A 26,337-nucleotide genomic window follows, 5' to 3' on the forward strand; every position below is an offset into this window, starting at 1 on the left:
CTTTGGGAGTCTGGTGTCTGGCATGCGGACTATGTGGCCTGCCCAGCGGAGCTGATCAAGTGTGGTCAGTGCTGGGGATGTCGAGGACGCTAACGTTGGTGTGTCTGTTCTCCCAAGGGATTTGTAGGATCTTGCGGAGACATAGTTGGTGGTATTTCTCCAGCGACTTGAGGTGTCTACTGTAATAGAGGAGCTGTTAACTCATTTTTGGTGCTAGCAATAAACATTCATGCCTTGGAATGTCTCTTCCTATTGAGCATTGTACAATACTAGTTTCAAAAGGGGATGGGGCACAGCATCACCTTGACTGCCAGCTCCCCTGGCCAACCATTTGACAGGGAGTGGGGTTATTATCCAAGCCATCGCTTTCTGTGGAAAATTAAACAAGAGAACAAAGACCCACGTGTTGTGAGATCAGTTAAGCCAGTTCAGTAAAAGCTGCAAAACCAATTGGTGACTAAAAGGAGATAGCTGTGAGGGAAGCTATGGCCAGGCTGAGACAGAGAGTTATTTTGTTGTGGGGAAGCGTAGCTTGTTCATTAATGTTATATTAATATACAAAGACAAATTGTACTGATTGAATTGTGAGCCCAGTTATAAATGTTGCTCTATCGGTTAACTTGCTGTGCAATAAAACAGCTTAATGATTTGTAGCTAGCCTAGTCTTACCAAGTATTATTTTGATCCACCGTCAAAGAGCGGGAGAGGCTCATGGAGACACATGTGCGAGGCGCACATATCTGGTGCCGATCACAAGCTGGTAATATTGTTAAATTCCCTATTGTATCTGTGGATATTGGGCAGTGTGAGTCAACTCCGGGATGTGGGCTCTACTATGGGGAGTGACTGATGCCGTTGAACCTGTGTATGTACTGCAGTACTTGAATTTGTAACATGCTTCCTGTGATTTGAGATCAACCACTCCCGAGTGAGACACAAAATGGGTTAGCGGGAGAATAAAGCTTTCTCTCCTCAACCCCAACACTGCCTCAATCCTAACATCAGTACAGTGGCTCAGTGTGACCTTCTCCATTTTGTTACCTGCCGTCCTGAGATTACCAATTTAGTGCAACTGCTACATAAATCAGGACAGTTTGTGCTATAGGTCCATGTTGGATGGAGACTGTTTCAACCCATTTCCCTTAAGACCCTCACATTCAGCAGACAAAGGAGACTTCAATCCTATCAGTCTGAGTTGGTTATAAATCCAATGCCCAGAACTCAAAGGTCAGTATCTAACCTACTGCATCACTCAGTTCATCCTTTTGGGGATTCTGAGAATTTGAATCAATAAGAACTACCCCACCCCTCCCTGCCCACCCTCATGTAATTAAACTCACTCGAAAGTCCCATGGATTGTTACATCCAACAACAACATGAACAACTTCTATTTATATAGTGCCTTTAATGTCGTAAAATGTCTCAAGGTGCTTCATAGGAGCGTTATCAAACAAAATTTGACATCAAGCCAGGTCTTTCATTGTTTCATAGGAGGGAGATGCTATGTGCAGCCTGTCCCTTTCCTACACTACCAGCTCCTATTTCAGGAATTGATGTACTTTGAATTTATATACAATCCTTTGTAAATAATCTTTTGATCTTATCATTGGTCAAGATTTCATGTTGGAGGAGTTGCAGGGAATGAACTCACCAGGTAGTCAGTGCTGTAGCCACAATCTCTCCCAACCACACTAATTCCTCCCACAGGCTGAATGTGGTGAGACAACACCTTCTTACAGACAAACCCTACAGTAGAAAAATAATGCAGTTAGTGTGGGAGAGTGTGCTTATGTGTGCAGGAGTTTGCTTGTGTTTGTAGGTGTGTGTGTGTGTGTGTGTGTATAGGAGAGTGTGTTTGTAGGAGTTTGTGCGTGTCGGAGTGTGTGCTTGTGAATATGAGTTTGTGTGTCAGAGTTGTTATATTTTCAGTAACTCACAGAAACACACACAGCCTTAAGATGGCAGAACATCCTGGAACTCACCAGTCGGTGATCTGTTCCCTTTATTATAAACAGCACTGGCTGCAGTGCCAAGGAGTCCACAGGTGGAGCTATATATATTACACTTCTCCCTCCTTAATGAAGAAGTAATTATAACAAAATAATCATCATACATAACTTGCATGGTTATACATAACAAAAGATATGGACTTATTTTGCCATATTTACAAATCAAGCTTAACCACTTGTTTTCAGTTTCGAAGAGGATATCTTCGCTCTCAAACAGAACCTTCCAAACATGGTGTTGAATTTAAACTCATTCGAGGCTGATCCTGAGGAAAGTTTTCCTCCAAGGGATGCCCTTGATTTCCATTTGAACTCTCTCTAACTTCAGACTGTTTGTCTGCCTGACTTGGACTCAGACTTAAATTCTGACTTTCTCTTGGATTTGTTTTCAGTACATTGGATGTAGGATATGCTACTGGTGTATCAAAACTATCTGCTGAGTCAGAAATAATTGAATCATTCCCACCTTCAACTACTTCCATCTGCAAGTAAAATATGATCAATGTGAACAAACCTAACCTGTTCAGGATCAAACATCTTGACCAAATATTTGAGAGGATCACATATCTTCACCACTCTTCCTGGTAACCACTCTTGCACCCCACATGATACAATCTTTATCGACTGGTAATTTATTCCTACGAATGAAGAATGAATGAATATCTTTGTCTGTTACCTGATTTGGCCAGCCATTTGCAATATAATCATACGTCTTTGACATAACTGGGTCACGTTTGGTTGCTCTACCAATCTCTTCAGCTGTGACTGGCAGTTCATCAATATATGAAAAATAGAACATTTCTTCCCTATCGGGTGTAACTTGTGATGGGGAAGGCAATCTAGACATAGAATCAGCATTACTGTGAACAGCTGATTGTCTGTATTCAATATCATATGTATATGCTGACAAAATCAAAGCCCACCTCTGCATTCGGGCTGCAGCTAATGTTGGAACTGGGGACTTTGGATGGAGGATTGCTGTCAGGGGCTTATGGTCTGTAACGATGGTAAACTTATGACCATACAAGTAATTGTCGAACTTTTTGACCAAAAAATTAATGCCAAAGCTTCCCTTTCGATTTGCGCATAATTACGCTCACTGGCACTGAGAATGCGTGAAGCAAAAGCAATTGGTCTCTCTTCCCCACTGCGTAATACATGAGAGATCACTGCCCCAACTCCATATGGAGAGGTATCACATGCTAGCTTGATCTCCTCAGATACGTCATAGTGAACAAACATGGTGCTCTCTACCAATTTGCTTTTACACTCCTTGAATGCTGAATCGCATTCTTCTGAACACTTCCAATGGACCTGTTTTTTCAACAGTTCATTCAGTGGATGTAATACTGTAGCCAAATTTGGTAGGAACTTCCCATAATAGTTCAAAAGACCTAAAAATGATCGAAGTTCAGTGACATTCTTGGGAGTGGGTGCATTTCTAATTGCATTCAGCTTTCCCTTGGTTGGATGTAAACCAGCTTTGTCTACTCTGTACCCTAAGTACTCCACTGAGTTTTGAAATAACTCACAATTGCGAGCAGACTCTCGTACTCTGTGCTTCTCTAGCCATTTGGGGACTTCATTCAATATATTATTATGAATTTGCCTATTTGGTGCTGAAATGAGTATGTTATCTAAAAAACATACTACCCCTTCAATACCTTGCAAAATCTGGTTCATCACCCCTTGGAATATGGCAGGGGCGGAAGACACTCCAAATGGTAGCCTATTAAATTGATATAGGCCTGGATGAATATTTATAATCAAGCATGACTTGGACTCCTCATCTAGTTCAAGTTGTAAGTAGGCATTCGTAAGATCCAACTTTGAGAAGATCTGACCACCTGTCAGTGTTGTGAACAAATCTTCTACATTTGGCAATATATTGGGGACATTACCCTCTAGAACCTGGTTTATGGTTACTTTATAATCACCACATAATCTTACCTTACCATCGGACTTAGGTATAACAACAATGGGTGTAGCCCAATTACATCGATCTATCTTAGAAATAATGTTCTCAGTCTCTAGTCTTTTGAGTTCTTGCTCAACTTTCTCCTTGAGTGCATATGGTACCGAACGTGGCTTGCAGTAAACCGATCTAGCGTCCTTCTGTACCCTGACACTCGCCTTGAAGCCTTGGATCGGATTACCTGTTTCGCAGAACACCTTCGGATAATTCTTGATGACATCATCCTTTGATGCAAATCTTGTTTCAACACAAAAAATCTCACTCCAATCCAACTTCAGTGATCGCAACCAATTTCTTCCGAGTAAGGCAGGCTTGTCTCCTACCACTACTAATAGAGGCAAGCTCTGAACTTGATCCTTGTATTTCACCGGTACGGTGATACGACCTACAACAGGAATGTTCTCTCCCGAGTAGCCTTGCAGCTCTATCTTGGATTTCTCCAATGGGAAATGATGCAATTTGTCGAGGTATAGCGACTCCGGTATTACACTCACGGATGCACCAGTGTCGATTTCCATGGGTATCTTGGTTCCTGCAACATCTACGTGGATTGTGATACTTTTCGAATCGCTGTTAGTTAACCTCATGCTCCTGATGATGTTTAGCTCTAAAACCTGCTCGTCTTTTGTTTTTCTTCCATGCTATGTAGTCCCTGGGGATTTCTACTCATAGCTTTGAAAGCTGGTTTACCCTTCAGTCGGCATGCCTTCGCAAGATATCTAGTTTTCCTGCAGATGAAACACTCAGCCTTCACATATGGACAACTTTGAGCAATGTGTTGTCCAAGGCACCGATGGCAGGACTTCAATGCTCTGTTACCATTGCCAGTTTCTGAGTCTTTGGGGCCCAACTACCTTTTACTTTTAACCTGCAGGCGATTCACCTCGGTAGTCTAACGACTGAAAATAGTATGACATTCGCGGGAATATTGGTCGGCCATGTTCATTGACATAACTGTCTGACAAGCTAAATCAAGTTAGGAGTAGTCAATAACTTTCTTCTGATCGCATTATTTTTCATCCCACAAACAAAGAGGTCACGCAATGCTCGGTCCTGAAAGTTTCCAAAATTACAGCAAAAAGTAGCTTTTTTAATGCTACAATGTATTCACTGATATTTTCTTCGGTTAACTGATCTCGTATTCCGAAATGATAACTTTCAGCAATTTCCAGGGGCTCAGGGCTGTAGTGCAATCTGCTTAAGAGTTGTGTCCTTTGCCTTGACAGGCACAAGCACATTTTTCAATGTTTCATACACCTCGAGCCCTGCTTCAGTTAAGAAAATAGCCCTTTATCTTTCCAACACCACCTGGTTATTGTTTTCATCATATTGGAGACTTCAATTATATTATTTGCGGTGAAAAACATTTCTAGCCACTCCCCACAGACTCTGAAACTTTCATGGTCATTTTGAAACTTCCCCCAAACAGCCTATTATTCCCATAGGTGCAGCCATCTGGACTCTGGCAGTTCAAACAAGTGTGCTTGTAATATACCTTGGATTTATAGCTGTTAATCAAAACAGAGAAGCTCTCAAATTCTCTCTGTCGGTTGGCTGAATCCTCCACCAACAAAAATTTCAACTTTTTTTTTCCCGATAATCCCATCCTCGTTGCCATTGTTATATTTTCAGTAACTCACAGAAACACACACAGCCTTAAGATGGCAGAACATGCGGGAACTCACTAGTCAGGTGACCTGTTCCCTTTATTAGAAACAGCACTGGCTGTAGTGATGCAGGAGTCCACAGGTGGAGCTATATATATTACAGGCGTGTATGCATGTGTATGTGAGTTTGTGTGTCGGAGTGTGTGCTTGTGTATGTGAGTGTGTGTGTCGGAGTGTGTGCTTGTGTATGTGAGTGTGTGCGTCGGAGTGTGTGCTTGTGTATGTGAGTGTGTGTGTCGGAGTGTGTGCTTGTGTATGTGAGTGTGTGTGTCGGAGTGTGTGCTTGTGTATGTGAGTTTATCTGTACCATCAGAAAAAGGCTCTGTCGGGTCAAATTCGGATCCCTCTAAAAACCTGATTGTTCGTGCAAAACGCAACGATGAGGGTGGGGGGTGACGGGGGGGAACCAGTTACCTTGGGTTCCTGTTTCTGATCCCTAATTAGTTACCCCTGCTGGAATGTGCACGTGTGTGAATGTCCAGAGGGTTGGGCACAACTGTGAAGCACTCCATGGTAAAATTGTCTGCCAAAAACAGTTTCGGATCTCTAGCCTCGCAAGATCCAGTGCTTTCAAGGGAGGAGGAGGAGGAGGCTTGGAAGAAACATGGCAATAGTAGTGAGACAATGAGGAGAGACATTTTCCATTTCTTCTGCAGCTCTGGCTGAGAAGGTTTTGATCTGTGTTCAATCATATAAAAAGCCTGAAGACCTCATCGTACAATGGGATAGAATGATACCGATAACGAATCAGCGGGTTAGGGAAATAAAAAAGCTTGCTTCTTCTTTCATCCACCTGCTGTACTCTGGTCTCTGCCCTGCCCACAATGAGCTGCTTAATGAAGGCTCATCACCCATGTCACATCACCCCAGCAGTGTTTCCTGCTGGTTAACCATTGACAGCTGTTGTAGAGAAATATCAATTGTCTGCTCTCTTAGCTAAACAAGGCAGGGAGTGGTCTCTGAGGAAAAGAGAATCGGGACAAAAAACTCAACAGTAAACCGGCTTCCTCGATCCATGTCAAAATAGTATAGGCCTTCTCCATTAGTACCAAAGCACATCAACAACAAATTGCATTAATGTAGTTAAACATCCCAAGGTGTTTCACAGGGGCATTATCAAACAAATTTGACACTGAGCCATATAAGGAAATATTAGGAGATATCAAAAAAGCCCGACTTCTTGGGACACTCAGAGGAGCAGTTTGGAGCGCGAGGCTGGAGCTGTGGGCAAACCAAAAAAAGCTAGCCACTGCAGCAGCAGAATCAACAACGGTCTCGAGGGGGCGACAAAACCAAAGTGGGTGACAAAATTAGACATCATCAGAATGCACGTAGATGATTGGTGGCATCTCTTGGAGGGTAGTGGAGCCTAGCGGAGGAGAAACGACCCAGCAGCAGGAGCGGGAGAAGCAGAGGACGGAAACGGCGAGGAGCGGAGGTTGGAAATCTGCGTGGAGCGGAGGTCGGAAGCGGCGAGGAGCAGAAGTCGGAAGCGACGAGGAGCGGAGGTCCGGAGATCAGAAGTGGAGAGGAGGATGGGCGAGGCACGGAGGAGTGGAGAGGTGGAGCAAGGTGGACAAGACCAAGGGGAGGCGCAGCACGGGCCAATAGCGAGGCTGTGAGGTTGTGCAGCTCACATTGTGAACTATGAATTCCACGTAGAGAGAGGTCCTGTGGGAAGGAGGAAGGAAGGAGGACAGTAGGAGTATGTTTGAGTTTGTGTGTATGTATTGGCACATGCGGCGGAGCCTGGTCTCCAGTCGTCTTGGATCCCCTTGCCACTGGACCAAGAGCTTGCTCCGTCAAGCCCGTGTGGTGGCTGGTGTGCAACGGCCACCCCACATTAAACGAATTCATGCACAGGTATCTTCCACCATTTAAAATGAGTTCATCAGTCACCTGAGTACTCATTTTTAGTGTGGAAGCAAGTAATCCTTGACCCCAAGGGACTGCCTATGATGATGATGATGCCAATGGTGACCGAAAGCTTGGTCAAAGATTTTAAGGAGTGTCTTAGAGGAAGAGAGAGGTAGCGAGACGGAGAGGTTTCAGGAGAGAATTCCAGAGCTTGGGGCCTAGGCAATTTGCAGGTGACACCAAATAAATTGTGGGGGTATAGTTAATACTGAGGAAGATTGTGACAAAATACAAGAAGACATTAATAATTCAAAAATGGATCTCAATATAAATAATTGTGAGGTGATGCACTTTGGTATGAAGAATAAGGATGCCACATACTCCTTGGGAAATAAGAGACTAAATGAGGTAGAGGAACAGAGGGGTCTGGGGTTACAGATACACAAATCACTAAAGTAGCAACAATGGCCATACAAAAGCAAATTGGTTCATCTTGAGAGAGATGGAACTAAAAAGCAGAGAAGTTATGTTAAACTTGTATAGGACCTTGGCTTGACCATTACTTGGCGTATTGTGAACAGTTATCATCTCCTTATTATAAAAACAAAACAGAAGTACTGACAAAGGTGCAAACAAGATTTACAGGGGTGGTACCAGAACTGAGAGGTTATACCTATCAGGAAAGATTGAAGTATCTGTACTCTTAGACCCTTTTGTTCCTCTGCCTCATTTAGTTTCTTATTATCCAAGCTGTATGTGGCCTCCTTATTTCCCTACCAAAATGCACCACCTCACACTTGTCTACACTGAAATTGAGGTTCTTTTTTCTAGAAAGGAGAAGACTGAAGGATTACCTGATAGAGGTCTTTAAGATTCTGAGACGGTTTGATACAGCAGATGTAGAGAAGATATTTCTACTTGTGGGGAGACTAAAACTAAGGGCCATAAATATAGGATAGTCGCTAATAAATCCAATAGGGAATTCACGAGAATCTTCTTTACTCAGAATGGTTAGAATGTGGACTTGCTACTGCAAGGTGTAGTTGAGGTGAATAGTATAGCTGCATTTAAGGAAAGCTAGATAAAGACATGAGGGAGAAAGGAAATAGAAGGATACCTTGATGGGGTTAGATGAAGTAGGGTGGAAGGAGGCTCGTGTGGGGCACAAACACTGCCATAGACCTGTTAAGCCAAATGGCCTGTTTCTGTGCTGTATAATTCTATGTAAGACCAATGGTTTCAAATTCTCATCCTTGTGTTTAAATCTCTCCATGGCCTTGCCCCTCCCTATCTCTGTAACCTCCCTCCACGATCTCTGCGCTCCTCCAATTCTGGCCAATGGTTTCTGAAACCAGCACCTTTTAGTTCCATGGGCGCTGTTCACCTTACCGTACTTTGGCCAAGTGGCCATTATGAACGGGCGAGTGTTGAATGCCAGTATCCATAATCTTTTCAACCATGTAGGGCATCCTGGCGGAGCTTAACCCTGCGCTCATCCAAAGTCACATGCACACCTCCAGCAGGGGTAACTGCAGCAATAACCCAAATGGGACTCCCCCACGTCCAACCCAGGGCCTCTAACGTTCAACTGTAGCAACTTTACCTACGCCTAGTTACGATCAGCTAACTCAGTCCAGACCAGATAATAAACCTGCGACCTTTCTGTTCCGTATGGCTCAGCTACTCATTAGGTAAACCAGCTCGGTCATGAGCTGGAGCCGAAACCAGTACCTTTGGACAGTTGGCCAGAACCGACACCGAGTGTCTGATTATTGGCTTTTCGTGCCTGCCGTAATCATTCTGATTTGGCCAGTCTCTCAAGCATTTCCTTTACCTGAAACACGATTAGTGACCGAACCATTCTCCTCTTCAAGTGGAGAGTATTGTCTGTCAATGGTTTGCTCCAATAAGACTTCGGATCTCTAGAAAAAGGCCAAAAAGAAATTGATCTTCCAGTTGCATGAGGTGAGTTTCATTTTGTTCTTCAGACCCAATAGAACTGAAATCAATTTCCTCCTTTAACTTCTTGCAACACCAACCCTGCAACCCCAGTATGTAGCTGCCTGAAGTCACTATGGTGCTGCAGCCCTTTCTCCGACTAGGCTTCTTTCCATGGTATGTCTCCGCTGGGAGTCTGGGATTGGTATGGTTACCTTTATGTTCCATATTAAGACAGAATGGTAGTAAAATTTAGGAGCTGCGACCACCCTCCCCCCCACCCCCCCCACACACACACACACACACACACACACCCATTGCATGGTTAACATCCTGCGGACAAATGGTGAGGTTCAAAGATAGTGCTGCAGGAGGAAGCTGCACACAGTAGATGTTGCAACTCTCTGTTTTGTGGTAAGTGGTTGGACTCGGGATTAGAGAGCCTCAGAGTTAGGATCAGGGGCATCGGGGGGGGGGGGCGGGGGCTAGGAGTCGGGACCGGGAGCGGCGGCAATCGGGATGGTGTCTGTGGGAAGTAATTACCTTGTTTTGTATACAATGTCTGGGTTAATTTTCCCCAAGTGCATGGGCCTTGGCACTGGCTGCCTCAGGACAAACCAATGTTGCAGCGGGGGACCTGAAGCAGGTGTGAAACTCTTCATGTGCATATGAAAAGGTTTAGGCGTGGGTTAAGGTCACATCTTGTTCAATCCTTACTCAATATGGCCAGAAGTGTGCGCGAGCTTCCTGCCCGCCACTTTGGAGCATTAGGTAGCTGGGTAGCGCCTGAAAAATGGTTGCTATATGGCCCAATTTAACATTCATTATCTATTGGACCCCAGAATCCGAATATTAACCTAGGGCAAGAGACGCGTTTTGGGGCAGACGGAGAGAGCGGCAAGCTCGACTCAACTCGCCGATGTGAGGACCTGGGCTATTTTAATTTTACCTCCTGGGCCTCATTCACATGGTCCAGGCCTGACTCCCTGGTGTCCTGGCCAATATTATCCCTCAACCAACATCATTAAAACAGAGTATCTGGTCATCATCACATTGCTGATTGTGAGACCTTGCTATGTGCAAAATGGCTGTTGTGTTACATTACAACACTTCAAAAAAATTACTTCATTGGCTGTAAGTGCTGTGGGACATCCTAAAGTCTTGAAAGGCACTATGAAAATTTGTTCTTTCTCTCTCTTTCTCTCTCTCTCTCTTCTCTCCTTCTTAGACACTTTCTTTCTCCTCCCTCCATAATGTCTGCAGCAGCCACTTAAGGAGCTTCCCACGCTTATTTTCTAGGATCACTTCTATTCTAATCCTGATTTCTGCTTGAAAGCGAAGCATCAGTAAATCTGCCAGCCTTCCCTGCTGTCGAAGCCCCTATCCAAGGCTGCTCCATCCTCACCCATTGCTGCACCCTGAGAGAAAACATGAGCCCCGTTAATCAGTGGTAACATTTGAAATGCCGAAGCACTGATCGTTCCCTCCCTTCCAGATGTTGTGAAGCAAAAGGCAGTGTTTCTACTGCTATGAACGTGCCAATTACATGTCTTCGGAAATTTGAGCGTGATGTGATGGTAGCACATGGGCAGGTGGTAGTACCACTCTAACTCTAGTCCACTAATCAGAGTAAAACCTAGCCATCAAAAAGTCCTAATTGGTCAATGAATTTTCATGATGGGAAAACAAACATCAAGTCATGATTGTATTGACTACCCGCTTTGAATCTGACAAAAGAAGGCAACCCATCTCTGCGTGCTCTCTCACCCTTGTCTTATCCTGCTCTTGTGTCTTTTTTGAAGGCATCATCTTGAGGATACTAGAAAGGGAGTCATCAAAGCCCCAAAGGTAAATATTGCCATCGTCAGCAGCAAGGACCAGCAAATCCAGCTCTTCCACAAACACGGACCTGCAACCCATAAATTCTCAGTGAGACATCAGGCTACCACGAGTATTCATAAATACACACCGGTCATGCGTCAGCCCATCACATTGTCCTCCTTATTTTGCTGCATGATTGTTTCCACCCCCATTCTGTCACCCTCGTGGTCTCACTCACAAAACAGGCCATTTGAAAGTATCAGCTTTGCTCAGTTCTGAGAACTCTGCGCTGCTCCAATTCTGGCCTCTTGTGCACACCTAACTTCCTTTGCCTCACCACTGGTGGCAGTGCCTTCAGCTGCCGAAGCCCTAAACTCTAGAATAGCCTCCCTAAACCTCTCTTTCCTTCTTTAAGGTGCTCCTTACTTAAAGTTGACCTCTTTGACCAAGCTTTTGATCACTTGGCCTAATATCTTGTGGTTCGTTATTAATTTTTGTCTGATTAGGCTTCTGTGAAGTGCCTTGGCAGGTTTTACTATATTAAAGACACTATAGAAATGAAAATTGTTGTTCTTCTGCAATTAGAAGGTTGCCCCATTATGGACCTGGGCACATAATCTAGGTGCAGTACTGAGGGGATGCTGCTCTGTCGAAGGTGCTGTCATTCAGAGAAGTCATTAAATTGATTTTGCTTGGATAGAGTTTACTTGGTCAGGTGGATGCAAAAGATTCCATGGCACTATTCGAAGAAGAGCAGGGGAGTTCTCCCCAGTACCCTTCCTTAACCAATTTAACTGGTGATTCATCTCATTTGTAGTTTGTGGGAGCTTCCTATTTGTGCAAATTTGCCTCTATTACAGCAGTGATTACAGTTCAAAAGTAAATCAACTTGGGACATGTTGAGGACAGGAGAGGCACTGTATCAATGAAAGTTCTTCCTTAGCTTATCTTTCTTAGATTTTTAAACAAGAGTTTTACCATCCATTACGTTAGCCAATCATCGATTCTGCATTTTATAGCTCTGTGAAGAACTTGCTCCCTGGACTTGTAGGGTAGACAAGGAAATGATGATAGGCATGTCCAGAGCCGCTACCAATTGTCCTATCGCATTTGAGACAAAGTTTGGACATTACACAAATGTGCTTGTTGTCCATATAAAGAACTTGCATTTATATAATGCCTTTCATGACCTCAGGACGTCCCAACGAGTTTCACAGCCAATGATGTTAGTCACGTGGAAACGCAGTAGCCAATTTGCCCAAAGCAAGCTCCCACTAATAGCAATTTGATAAATTACCAAATAATCTGTTTCAGTGATGTTGATTGAGAGATGCATATTAGCCAGGATAGCAGGGAAAACTCCCCTGCTCTTTTTCAAATACTGCCATGGGATCTTTTACATTTACTTGAACAGGCAGACGGGGGTACTTGGTTTAGCATCTCATCCGAAAGACGGCAACTCTGTTAGTGCAGCACTCCCTCAGTACTGCACTGAAATGTCAGCCTAGAATATGTGCTCAAGTCTCTGGAGTGGGTCTTGAATCCGCAAACTTCTGACTCAGAGGTAAATGTGCTACCCACTGAGCCACAGCTGACACCGACGGAGAGCAGAGGACCCCTTTACCTGGTGAAGCTCGGTGGTTGGGTGGTTATCTGCGATGCTGTGACTCCAGGTGATTCCTTTTCCCCTCTCGGGCCCATTTCTACAGAACGATGGGCTGATTGCGCTTTGTGGCGTCTGGCCTTCCTTGGTGCTTTGGTGTTGCTGTACCCGTCCTTTCCTTTGGACTGTGTTTCAAACATATTGAACAATTCATGACTGAAGGGGGGTGGGAAGGAAGAAAACATCACAGCAGCTGGTTAGTGACAAGATGCATCGTACCGATGATTAAGAGCTCAATGAAGAGGAATTTTAGAAATAATATGTAGGAAACAAACTCCAATAAACCATGTAAGGAACATCTTAACACTAGGAGGCCCAGGGAATCAGTGGTCTGGTGTCAAGGGTTGTTATATGCAGGTACAATTTCTAACAAAGGGTTCAAAGTGACAATGTGCTAAATTATAATGGCCCAGTGAAAAGTGGCCAGCGTTCCCGTTCCACCTCAATCCAGCGACGAGTGCTGGAAGTGTGGACTTCAAGGACAGGATCTTAGGAATGATAAAAGGCCACGGGCTATAAATTCCACATTTAAGAATAGCATCGTTTTTTGGCGCTATTTGTGAATAACAGACGTCTTTTATGTCGAAATAACGCTAAAAAAAAGGCCTAAGTTTTGCCAAAAGTTTTAAAAACTTTGGTGTAATGTTAAAATACCACCGTTTTTAAGGATGGAGATAAAAAAATGTTGTGTTAAAAATAACGCCCATTTTGCGCATGCGCAAAGAAAGAAAATTGCTTGTTTTTCATGTGACAGGTGTGCCCGTGCCTGTGCACTTCTTGGCTGGATCAGCCATTTTTAAAGACCAGGAGATTTATGAGTACTTCCACACAGGAGTTACAAAATGAAAAATGGAGTCTGATATGGAAAGGAAAAGCGCCAAGAAGTTTAACCAAGACGCCAATGAGGCCCTGGTAGGTGCTGTGGAGATAGGATGGCACCAGGTGGGCAAGAAGGTTCTTGGTAAACTTAAACCAGCAGCAATAGCTCAAGCTTGGCAATGCATTGCAGAGCAGGTTTCCTCAGTCGGGTCCATCAGGAGGATTGGCCAGCAGTGCCGGAAGAAATGGCAGGACATTTGCCAAGCAGTTAGAGTAAGTAATATTTTTATTTATGCACTACAATTACTTGAATTGTAAATGTGACTATCTGTGTGTGCCACGACAGCAGAAGGCCCCGCTCTTAAAAAATTCCATTGCCATCTTTGCAGAATTAAATGTCCGACAACCATCGAAAGCGGACAAAAACTGGTGGAGTTCCGCCAAATGTGCACCCACTAACGGCCTTGGAAAGTAGAATCGCAGGTATTGTCGGTGAGTCCCAAAGATTGATCACCCGTGTGGATGCTGGGCTCAGGTTGCAGAGAAAGGGTAAGTCCTGCAAAATCCAGTCTGGGTTGGCACAAGTGGGCTATGTTTCGGTTTATGCGATGTACTCTCCGTCGGCTACACTTTGGTTTCTGTGATGTACTATCATTCGTCGTGGTCCTTCAAATGATCCTGCGTTATGTGAGCCTACTCATGTCACCCTGTCCCCTCCCCTGCTGCTAACCATTCGTCTGTTCTGTTATATTTTGCAGATGTTGCACAGACATCCAATACTGAAGGAGAAGACTCTGCCACCTTACCACAAGCAGAAATGAATGACCCCAATCAGCCATACTGAACAACTTCCACAAGACGATCAGGAGGAGGACAAGGAGGACTGGGACGCTGACAATATTTTTCATGAGGTGGGGGGGAAGGAGGAGGATGATCAGACAGTGCTATTACAATTGGAGGAGATGCAGGCCACGAATATACCAAGCATTTTCAACAGCTCTATGCGCGAAGGGACATTTCTGGGTTGTCCACCCTACGAGGTCGCAGGTCCCAGTGGGTTGCAGGAAAGCACACCCAAGGCATCAGTAGGCCCATCTGTACAGAGGGAGAGGAGACCTGAACAGTGCTCTCCTGGAATGCAGGCTCCACGGGAGGTGGTAGAGCTCATGAGTGGGGAGAGTGTTCAGCTTACAAAATTGCTCCGTGAGGCCTTGGGTGGGATCAAGGGAGAAAGAGCAGCACTGTCTGCTGATATTAGAGGCGGTATGTTGGCAGGAATAGCAGCACTATCTGCCCTGTCGGAAATTGCCCTGCTGCAATGCGAGAACACACCCAGGCTGTCATTGTCCAGCAGCGATTGACGGTCTCAAGTGATGCGACTCCCATTGCAATCCCCAGCCCAACCACAGCAGTCAGTGTGCAGGTTGATCTACAGGCTGAAGAGTCCCAAGCTGGGCCTTCCGCAGCCAGAGGTTTTCAAGAGCTTCCATTGCCGTCTCCTGCGTCTGTCCCCCAACAAGCAGAGCGCTGTATCCGAGACACTAACAAACACCTTGGACTCACCGGGAAATGGCCTAAGGCTAAGGAAACAGCCAAGGCTAGTGGCAAGTCCAAGAAAGGAAAGAAGGGCATGTGGCATGGCGGTTTTTAAATGTGGGGGGCGGGGGGAAGAGCTGGCTGCAGCTGAAGTTTGTTTGCTGCTGTTCTTGTTGTTGTTTTGCTGTTGATTTGTTCTTTTATTGTTATTTAAGTGATGTTAATTTAAAGTTTAATATAAATTTTTTAATTAAAGTTAAGTACAAGTGTACAAATGTTTAATAAACTGTAAATTATTTTTTCAATTAAAGCAAACTGATGTAGTGTCTCATTCGCAGAATAACAGGTGGAAATAGTCAACATAGTGGGATACAATGATCAAACGGCTGTTCAGCCTTCATGCAAAGTGCTGAAGTATCAGCTGCTGATGCAAGGCTCTTGCAATGGCAGAACATCCGCGAGGCCTCCCATGTAGTGGTGCCATGGGTTCCTCATCATCCTCCTTCTCCTCCTCCTCCTCCCCTCTGCCCCTCCCCCACCTCTCGTGAGATGGTTCTGCAATCCCCAGTGGCAAATCCTGTCCCCTCATGATGGTTAAGTTGTGTAGCATGCAGCACACAACAATGAACTCAGAGACCTGCTGAGGGGAGTGTTGCAGGCAGCCTCCAGAGCGGTCCAGGCATCAGAAGCGCTGCTTTAGAACTCCAATTGTCTTCTCGACGATGTTGCGTGTGGCTATGTGGCAGATATTTTAGCGGCGCTCGCCTTCTGTCTGCGTTTTGCGGAGGGGGGGTTCATGAGCCAGGTGGCGAGCCAATAACCTTTGTCCCCCAGCATCCAGCTCTGGCCTTCTGTGTGCTGCTAAAACACCTGTGAAACACTGCTCTCACGCAAGATGAAAACATCAGGGATGCTCCCTGGAAATTAGGCATTGACTGCCATGATGCGCTGAGTATGATCGCAGACGATCTGTCCGTTCAGTGAGTGGAATCCTTTTCGGTTTCGGTAAACCTCCGGATCCTCAAAAGGTGCTCGCAGGGCGATGTGTGTACAGTCAATGGCAGCCTGTACCTTGGGGAAGCCAGCAATTCATGCAAAGCCTACAGCCCTCTCATTCTGTGCCTCCCTGATCATTGGGAAGTTGATGAAGTTGTCCCTGTATGCAAACAGTGCAGCAGTCACCTGGCGAATGTAGCGATGTGTAGCCTGTGGCGAGATGCAGCATATGTCCCCAGCTGATGCCTGAAAGGAGCCGGAGGCATAGAAGGCAAGTGAGACAAACACCTTCACCTCTATGGGCAGTGCAATCCTCCTCCCACGGGTAGGTTGTAGGTCTGCCTTTATGAGCTGGCATATCTCTGTGAACACCTCTTTTAGAAAATGCAGCCTCTTACGCATAGTGCCTCAGACAGGTGCAGGTATAAGCACCGCTCCCTTTAAACTCATTGGGGGTAAGGCCTCCTCCCCATAAGTCTGCAACCTCTTTGATTACGCTGATAATGCTGTTGAATAAGCCTTCTTCTATGATAATCCAGGATAACAGAAACACTCACCACATATGGCAAAGGTAGAATAGCCCCCATTCTTTAAATGCCCTTAAATGCCATTAAATCTCCTTAAATGTCCCTAAAAATGCATTATAAACACCCCCCAAAAACCTCCGTTTCCTAAGATAGCGCCGTTAATGCCGATTTCGATGGGACTTGACCAGGTAAGGCAAGTTTTTTCAAATTAGAACTGTCCTTAAAAATGTCCTTATTTGGGAAACTATCAAAAACGACATTATTGTTGGTTTTGACGCTGAGTGATGTCACAAAAACGGTTTAAAAAAATCGTCACTTATTTTTTTAAGGACGGCGTTACATGACTGGCGAAACTAGCAAAATTACCATACATTTATTAGCACCCAAAAAAAACTTTTAACATGGAAAAATGTAGCTAAATCGATCGTTACAGTGATGAATTTCCAGCCCCACGGTTCAACCAGTTCGTCTTCTACTATCCTACTATCCTACACTATACAATGATAATGGAGTTGTATAATCATAGCAATCAAACTCGATAAATTAATCGACAATTGGCCCAGACATGACGCAAGGAAAACTCCAGTGGGGCAGAGCTTTGGGAACCAAAGTCATCTGTTTCTCCCGAACACTCAAATGACTCAAATACTACATCCCAAACTGTTATTTTTTGAAAGAAATCGATCTAATTTGAATTTGCATTGTGGTGTCCTCCTCCATTATCAAGCCTCATTCTCAAGGCTTATAGTTGAATAATGCCCAATTCTGTAAAGTATTTGAGGGGTCATGTAAATCCCATCAGAACGGGTAACTGCCAAAAAAATAATCGTGTTTCAGTGTGAACTCTGACCTGTACAGGAAGTAAGATGACTGTTGTCTTTCCCATTTCAGAATCGTCCCGTCACTGTGTCCACTGAAAATGAGTATCGGCTCCTTCTGGGCTAGGGAGGAAACAGCACATGGTGTAATTAAGGCAATAGTTTTATTAATTAGAATTCACTTAACAGGGCACCCTCCCGCCTCAGTGGTGGCAATGACCGTGTTACAAAAGAAAGAAAGGAGAAGAACAAATTTGCAGTTTTATAGCGACTTTCACATCCTTAGGATGTCCCAAAGTGCTTTGTAGACAATAAATGCACTTTTGAAGTGTAGTCACCATTGCAATGTAGGGAGAAGCGGCAGTGAATTTTTGCACAGCAAACTCCCACAAACACCAATATAAGGTGAACATAAGAACATAAGAAATAGGAGCAGGATTAGGCCATTCAGCCCATCAAGCCTGCTCCACCATTCAATAAGATCATGGCTGATCTTCTACATCAACTCCACTTTCCTGCATTATACCCATATCCCTGGATTCCCTTCATATCCAAAAATCTATCAATCTCTGTCTTTAATATACTCAATGACTGAGCCTCCACAGCCCTCTGGGGTAGAGAATTCCAAAGATTCACCACCCTCTGAGTGAAGAACTTTCTACTCATCTCAGTCCTAAATGGCCAACCCCTTCTGAGACTGTGACCCTTGGTTCTAGACTCCCCAGCCAGAGGAAACATCCTCCCTGCATCTACCCTGTCAGGCCCTGTAAGAATTTTGTATGTTTCAATTAGATCGCCTCTCATTCTTCTAAACTCTAGAAAATATAGGCCTAGTCTACTCAAGCTCTCCATAAAAACATAAGAACATAAGAATTAGGAACAGGAGTAGGCCATCTAGCCCCTCGAGCCTGCTCCGCCATTCAACAAGATCATGGCTGATCTGGTCGTGGACTCAGCTCCACTTACCCGCCCTCTCCCTGTAACCTTTAATTCCCTTATTGCTTAAAAATATATCTATCTTTGACTTGAAAACATTCAATGAGCCAGCCTCAACTGCTTCCTTGGGCAGAGAATTCCACAGATTCACAACCCTCTGGGAGAAAAATTTCTTTCTCAACTCGGTTTTAAATTGGCTCCTCCGTATTTTGAGGCTGTGCACCCCACCAATGGAAACAACCTCTCTGCCTCTATCTTGTCTATCCCTTTCATGATTTTAAATGTTTCTATAAGATCACCCCTCATCCTTCTGAACTCCAAGGAGTAAAGACCCAGTCTACTCAATCTATCATCATAACTTAATCCCTTATTTCTCGAATCAGCCTAGTGAATCGTCTCTGTACCCCTTCCAAAGCTAGTATATCCTTCCTTAAGTAAGGTGACCAAAACTGCACGCAGTACTCCAGGTGCGGCCTTACCAATACCTTATACAGTTGCAGCAACACCTCCCTGCTTTTGTACTCCATCCCTTTCGCAATGAAGGCCAACATTCCATTTGCCTTCCTGATTACCTGCTGCACCTGCAAACTAACTTTTTGGGATTCATGCACAAGGACCCCCAGGTCCCTCTGCACCACAGCATGTTGTAATTTCTCCCCATTCAAATAATATTCCCTTTTACTGTTTTTTTTCCCAAGGTGGATGACCTCACACTTTCCGACATTGTATTCCATCTGTCAAACCTTAGCCCATTCGCTTAACCTATCCAAATCTCCTTGTAGCCTCTCTGAGTCCTCTACACAACCCGCTTTCCCACTAATCTTAGTGTCATCTGCAAATTTTGTTGCACTACACTCTGTCCCCTCCTCTAGGTCATCTATGTATGTTGTAAACAGTTGTGGTCCCAGCACTGATCCCTGTGGCACACCAGTAACCACTGATTTCCAACCGGAAAATGGGTCCCATTTATCCCGACTCTCTGCTTTCTGTTAGCCAGCCAATTCTCTATCCATGCTAATACATTTCCTCTGACTCCGCGTACCTTTATCTTCTGCAGTAACCTTTTGTGTGGCACCTTATCGAATGCCTTTTGGAAATCTAAATACACATCCATCGGTACACCTCTATCCACCATGCTCGTTATATCCTCAAAGAATTCCAGTAAGTTAGTTAAACATGATTTCCCTTTCATGAATCCATGCTGCGTCTGCTTGATTGCACTATTCCTATCCAGATGTCCCGCTATTTCTTCCTTAATGATAGTTTCAAGCATTTTCCCCACTACAGATGTTAAACTAACCGGCCTATAGTTACCTGCCTTTTGCCTGCCCCCTTTTTTAAACAGAGGCGTTACATTAGCTGCTCTCCAATCCGCTGGTACCTCCCCAGAGTCCAGAGAATTTTGGTAGATTATAACAAATGCATCTGCTATAACTTCCGCCATCTCTTTTAATACCCTGGGATGCATTTCATCAGGACCAGGGGACTTGTCTACCTTCAATCCCATTAGTCTGTCCAGCACTACCTCCCTAGTGATAGTAATCATCTCAAGGTCCTCCCTTCCCACATTCCTATGACCAGCAATTTTTGGCATGGTTTTTGTGTCTTCCATCCCAGGAATCAGTCTGGTGAACCTCTGTTGCACTCTCTCTATGGCAAGTATATCCTTCCTTAGGTAAGGAGACCAAAACTGTACATAATACTCCAGGTACGGTCTCACCAGGGCACTATATAATTGCAGTAAGATGTCTTTACTCTTATACTCAAATCCTCTTGTAATAAAGGCCGACATACCATTTGCTTTCTTAATTGCTTGCTGTACCTGCATGTTAACTTTCAGTGATTCGTGTACAAGGACACCCAGGTCCCTCTGAACACCAACATTTCCCAATTTCTCACCATTTAAAAAATACTCTTCTTTTCTATTTTTCCTACCAAAGTGGATAACTTCACATTTCTCCACATTATATTCCATTTGCCATGTTCTTGCCCATTCACATAGACTGCCTATATCCCCTTAAGGCCCCTTTGCATCCTCCTCACAACTTACAATCCCATCTAGCTTTGTATCATCAGCAAACTTGGATATATTACATTTGGTCCCCTCATTCAAATCATTGATATAGATTGTGAATAGCTGGGGCCCAAGCACCGATCCTTGCGGTACCCCACTAGTTACAGTCTGCCAACCTGAAAATTACCCATTTATTCTTACTCTCTGTTTTCTGTCCATTAACCAATCCTCAATCCATGCTAGTATATTACCCCCAATCCCGTGTGCCCTAATTTTGTTTAATAACCTCTTGTGTGGCACCTTATCGGATGGCTTCTGATAAATCCAAATACACCACATCCACTGGTTCCCTCTTATCTATTCTGCCAGTTTCAATCTCAAAATACTCTTAACAGTTTTGTCAAATGTGATTTCCTTTTCATAAATCTGTGTTGACTCTGTCCAATCCTATTCTTTTCTAAGTGCCCTGTTACCACATTCTTAATAGATTCTCGAATTTTCCCTACTGTTGATATCATGCTAACTGGTTTGTAGTTCCTCATTTTCTCTCCCCCTTTCTTAAATAGTGGGGTTACAGTTGCTACCTTCCAATCTGCAGGAACCATTCTAGGATCTATGATATTTTGAAAGATGACAACCAATGCATCTGCTATCTCTATAGTCACCTCTTTCAAAACCCTAGGATGTAGTCCATCAGGTCCAGGCGATTTATTGGCTTTCAATCCCATTAATTTCTTCAGTACTATTTTTTTACTAATACTAATTTCTTTCAGTTATTGAACAGTAATCTGTATTTGGTGATGGTGGTTGAAGGACGAATCTTGGCCAGGACAGCGGGAGAACACCCTGCTGAGGGGAGGAAATTGGCAAAACAGGATCTTGGTTCAATATCTTATCCAAAAGATGGCACCTCCAACAATGCAGCACTCCCTCAGCAATACAGTGACTTCACTACCTAGGTTATGTTTTCAATATCCTTCAATGTCTTTCTTCTAAGGAAAGGAAGAATCAGCCTGTGTGCCCTCTCTATGCAGGGACCTCTGCTGGAGTGTGTATGTGTGGACAGGTAATTGAAGCAATGGACTCAGTTTAGAGTGACCTCCATGTCTAAATTGGCTAATAGTACTCACTATCATAATACATGCCTGTGCATCCTCCCATAAAACTATATGTCATGAACTTAGCTTCACTGTCCAGCCTTCAGGCAGCTGGTGGGAAATGGAAAAATGGCACGCTGATATTGGAAGTGGGAGCTCTTCTGAGGTTGGGACTGAGGCACATTGTTGCAGCAGAGTAGACGAAGCGTTATTCTGCATCTGATCTGGGAGTGTTGGATGTTTACACTGGGTAGTTATCAAGGGAACGTGCTCCATTCCCAGCATGGACATCCCTCATTTTTATCAGGACACGTCGAAATCTCAAACTATCAGGATGAAAGTGTCAAGGAAATTATCCATAAGTTTGCTGAAGACATGAAGAAATGTGCGAGGAATTTGGATAAAAAAAGTAGCTTGCAGGCAGATCTAGATGAACTGGAGAATCAGCCAATGTAGGAGGAGATGTTGTTTAATACGGAACAATGTAGCGTGATGCACTTGGGTAGGGATAACTCCAAGAATGTGTAAGCCATGAAGCATTGCTTGCTCAAGGCCACTGAATGAGAGAAGGACCTGCTGGTTATAGTGTACAATTCATTAAAGGTCAGTGCAGTGAGGCCATTGTGCAATAAATAATAGGTAGTTAGAATTTATTGCCAAATCAATTAAATATAAAGCCACAATATTCTTTGTATAAACGAGACTAACGATCCAGAACACATCTAGAATACCAAGATTAGTTTTGGTCCCCTCACTTGTAAGAGAATAAAGAGGGCCCAAAACAGCCTCAAAATAAGGTTCACACGATTCATACTCAAGGCAGGTACAGCCTGGGTTAGATCCAGAGTAAAGCTCCTTCTATACTGTTGCATCAAACTATCTGAAGCCAGGTACAGCCTGGGTTAGATACAGAGTAAAGCTCCTTTTACACTGTCCCATCAAACACTCCCAGGGCAGGTACAGTACGGATTAGATACAGAGTAAAGCTCCTGGCGAATGATACTTAAAGGGTTGACAGTGGTTTGGCAATGGCAAACATTTAAAGATCACATGGATGAACTTCAACAATTGTACATCCCTGTCTGGAGTAAAAATAAAACGGGGATGGTGGTTCAACCGTGGCTAACAAGGGAAATTAAGGATAGTGTTAAATCCAAGGAAGAGGCATCTAATTTGGCCAGCAAAAGCAGCAAACCTGAGGACTGGGAGAATTTTATAATTCAGCAGAGGAGGACAAAGGTTTTAACTAGGAGGGGGAAAATAGTGTATGAGAGGAAGCTTGCTGGGAACATAATAACTGACTGCAAAAGCTTCTATAGATATGTGAAGAGAAAAAGATTAGTGAAGACAAACAGTCAGTCAGATTCAGGTGAATTTATAATGGGGAACAAAGAAATGGCGGACCAGTTAAACAAATACTTTGGTTCTGTCTTCACGAAGGAAGACACAAATAACCTTCCGGAAATACTAGGGGACCGAGGGTCTAGTGAGAAGGAGGAACTGAAGGAAATCCTTATTAGGCGGGAAATTGTGTTAGGGAAATTGATGGTATTGAAGGCCGCTAAATCTCCAGGGCTTGATAATCTGCATCACAGAGAACTTAAGGAAGTGGCCCTAGAAATAGTGGATGCATTGGTGATCATTTTCCAACAGTCTTTCAACTCTGGATCAGTTCCTATGGACTGGAGGGTAGCTAATGTAACACCACTTTTTTAAAAAGTTGGGAGAGAGAAAACGGGTAATTATAGACTGGTTAGCCTGACATCAGTAGTGGGGAAAATGTTGAAATCAATTATTAAAGATGAAATAGCAGCGCATTTGTAAAGCAGTGACAGGATCGGTCCAAGTCAGCATGGATCTATGAAAGGGAAATCATGCTTGACAAATCTTCTGGAATTTTTTGAGGATGTAACTGGTAGAGTGGACAAGGGAGAACCAGTGGATGTGGTGCATTTGGACTTTCAAAAGGCTTTTGACAAGGTCCCACACAAGAGATTGGTGTGCAAAATGAAAGCACATGGTATTGGGGGTAATGTACTGATGTGGATAGAGAACTGGTTGGCAGACAGGAAGCAGAGAGTCGGGATAAACGGGTCCTTTTCAGAATGGCAGGCAGTGACTAGTGGGGTGCCGCAGGGCTCAGTGCTGGGACCCCAGCTATTTAAATATACATCAATGATTTAGATGAAGGAATTGAATGTAATATCTTCAAGTTTGCAGATGACACTAAGCTGGGTGGCAGTGTGAGCTGTGAGGAGAATGCGAAGAGGCTGCAGGGTGACTTGGACAGGTTAGGTGAGTGGGCAAATACATGGCAGATGCAGTATAATGTGGATAAATGTGAGGTTATCTACTTTGGTGGCAAAAACACAAAGGCAGAATATTAACTTAATGGCAGCAGATTAGGAAATGGGGAGGTGCAATGAGACCTGGGTTTCATGGTACATCAGTCATTGAAAGTTGGCATGCAGGTACAGCAGGCGGTGAAGAAGGCAAATGGTATGTTGGCCTTCATAGCTAGGGGATTTGAGTATAGGAGCAGGGAAGTCTTACTGCAGTTGTACAGGGCCTTAGTGAGGCTCACCTGGAATACTGTGTTCAGTTTTGGTCTCCTAATCTGAGGAAGGACGTTCTTGCTGTTGAGGGAGTGCAGCGAAGGTTCACCAGACTGATTCCTGGGATGGCAGGACTGACATATGAGGAGAGACTGGATCGACTGGGCCTGTATTCACTGGAGTTTAGAAGGATGAGAGGGGATCTCATAGAAAAACATATAATATTCTGACGGGACTGGACAGGTTAGATGCAGGAAGAATGTGCCCGATGTTGGGGAAGTCCAGAACCAGGGGACATAGACTAAGGATAAGCGGTAAGCCATTTAGGACTGAGATGAGGAGAAATTCTCTTCACTCAGACAATTGTTAACCTGTGGAATTCTCTAACGCGGAGAGGTGTTGATGCCAGTTCATTATATTCAAGAGGGAGTTAGATATGGCCCTTATGGCTAAAGGGATCAAGGGGTATGGAGAGAAAGCAGGAAAGGGGTACTGAGGTGAATGATCAGCCATGATCTTATTGAATGGTGGTGCAGGCTCCTATTTTCTATTTTTCTATACTGTCCAATCAAACACTCTCAGTGCAGGTACAGCATGCGTTCGGTACAGAGTAAAGCACCCTCGACACTGCCTCATCAAACACTCCCAGGTCAGGTACAGCGCGGGTTAGATACGGAGTAAAGCTCTCTCTGCACTATCCCATCAAACACTCTCAGGGCAGGTACAGCATGGGTTAGATACGGAGTAAGGCTCCATCTATACTGACCGATTGAACACTTCCAGGGCAGGTACAGTACAGGTTAGTTACAGACTTAAAGCTCCTTTAAACTGCCCCGTGTCAGGCAACAAGCTAGGTTAGATACAGTAAATCTCCCTGAGCCACCCTCCGTACTGTCCCATCAAACAGTCCCAGGTCAGGTGCAGTTTTTAAAAGGTATTCGTCCACAGGATGTGGGCATCGCTGGCAACGCCGGCATTTATTACCCATCCCTAATTGCCCTTGAGAAGGTGGTCTATTCGATTCCCTGCAGTATTTACCATCGTATCTGCATCAGCCAACAAGAGGTTATCCAGTGTAATCCCACTTACCAGCTCCAGGTCCGTAACTCTGCAGGTTACAGCGCTTCAAGTGCACATCCAAGCACCTTTTAAATGTGGTGAGGATTTCTGCATCCACCACCCTGCCAGGCAGTGAGTTCCAGAGCCCCACAATCCTCTGCATAAAGAAGCCTCCCCTCAAATCCCCTTTGAACCCTCCACCAGCCACCTTAAAACTATGCCCCTTCATAATGGACCCCTCCACCAAGGGAAATAGGCCCCTGCTATCCACTATATCCAGGCCCCTCAAAATTTTGTACACCTCAAAGAGGTCTCCTCTCAACCTCCTCTGTTCCAATGAGAACAAACCCAGCCTATCCAATCTGTCCTCATAGCTAAGATTCTCCATTCCAAGCAGCATTTTGGTAAATCTCCCCTGCACCCTCTCCAGTGCAATCATGTCCTTCCTATAATACGGCGACCAGAACTGCACGCAGTACTCCAGCTGTGGCCTAACCAGAGTATTATACAATTTAAGCAGAACCTCCCTGCTCTTGTATTCTATGCCTCGGCCAATAAGGCAAGCATTCTGTATGCTTGTGCAAGTGAATGATTGTTTTCAAGGCAGCTTCCCACAATTATCATTTTAAGACTGTCCTGTTAGACTGTGGGCCGAGTCTCAAAAAAATGTTTTCAGCGGTTCCCTCTGTGGAAGTACTTCATATTGACACCAATATTAGTTTACGGACCACTTATCACAAAAATAAATGTTCCCACCTTCAAAAAATGAGCATTTAGCAGAAATTTTCATTAGAAAATAGGCAGAAATCTCGTCAAAACCCAGAGATATGATGTAATTGTGAGTTACTTAAATGACCAATCACAACTGCTGTATTTGTCAGTACTGCAAAATCAGCCAATCATGATCTCTGTATTAGAAAGGCCAATCTTTGGGTGGCCCCTGGGAGATCAATGTCATTCTCTCCAGCTGTGGCTGATGATATCTGTTTTGTTCACCAGGATTTCAATTGAGTGTCACTGTAACAAGGTTCATTCTTCCACAAGAGTCCTCAT

The 26,337-nt window shown here is 44.3% G+C and overlaps 1 protein-coding gene across 1 annotated transcript in view; it reads right to left on the bottom strand.

The window, feature by feature from the left end:
• The window catches only part of LOC139262164 (uncharacterized), a 64,612-nt gene that overhangs the window by 17,400 nt on the left and 20,875 nt on the right, over positions 1 to 26,337 (bottom strand). The window contains exons 8-12 of the mRNA XM_070877308.1: positions 17,656 to 17,746; positions 12,889 to 13,083; positions 11,211 to 11,352; positions 9,340 to 9,427; positions 1,652 to 1,746 (exon numbers count right to left, since the gene is read on the bottom strand). Of these exons, the coding sequence (XP_070733409.1) occupies positions 1,652 to 1,746; positions 9,340 to 9,427; positions 11,211 to 11,352; positions 12,889 to 13,083; positions 17,656 to 17,746 (611 nt within the window). The remainder of the gene's footprint in view (positions 1 to 1,651; positions 1,747 to 9,339; positions 9,428 to 11,210; positions 11,353 to 12,888; positions 13,084 to 17,655; positions 17,747 to 26,337) is intronic.

This window comes from Pristiophorus japonicus, chromosome 4 (genome assembly GCF_044704955.1).
Source record: "Pristiophorus japonicus isolate sPriJap1 chromosome 4, sPriJap1.hap1, whole genome shotgun sequence".
NCBI lineage: Eukaryota > Metazoa > Chordata > Chondrichthyes > Pristiophoridae > Pristiophorus > Pristiophorus japonicus.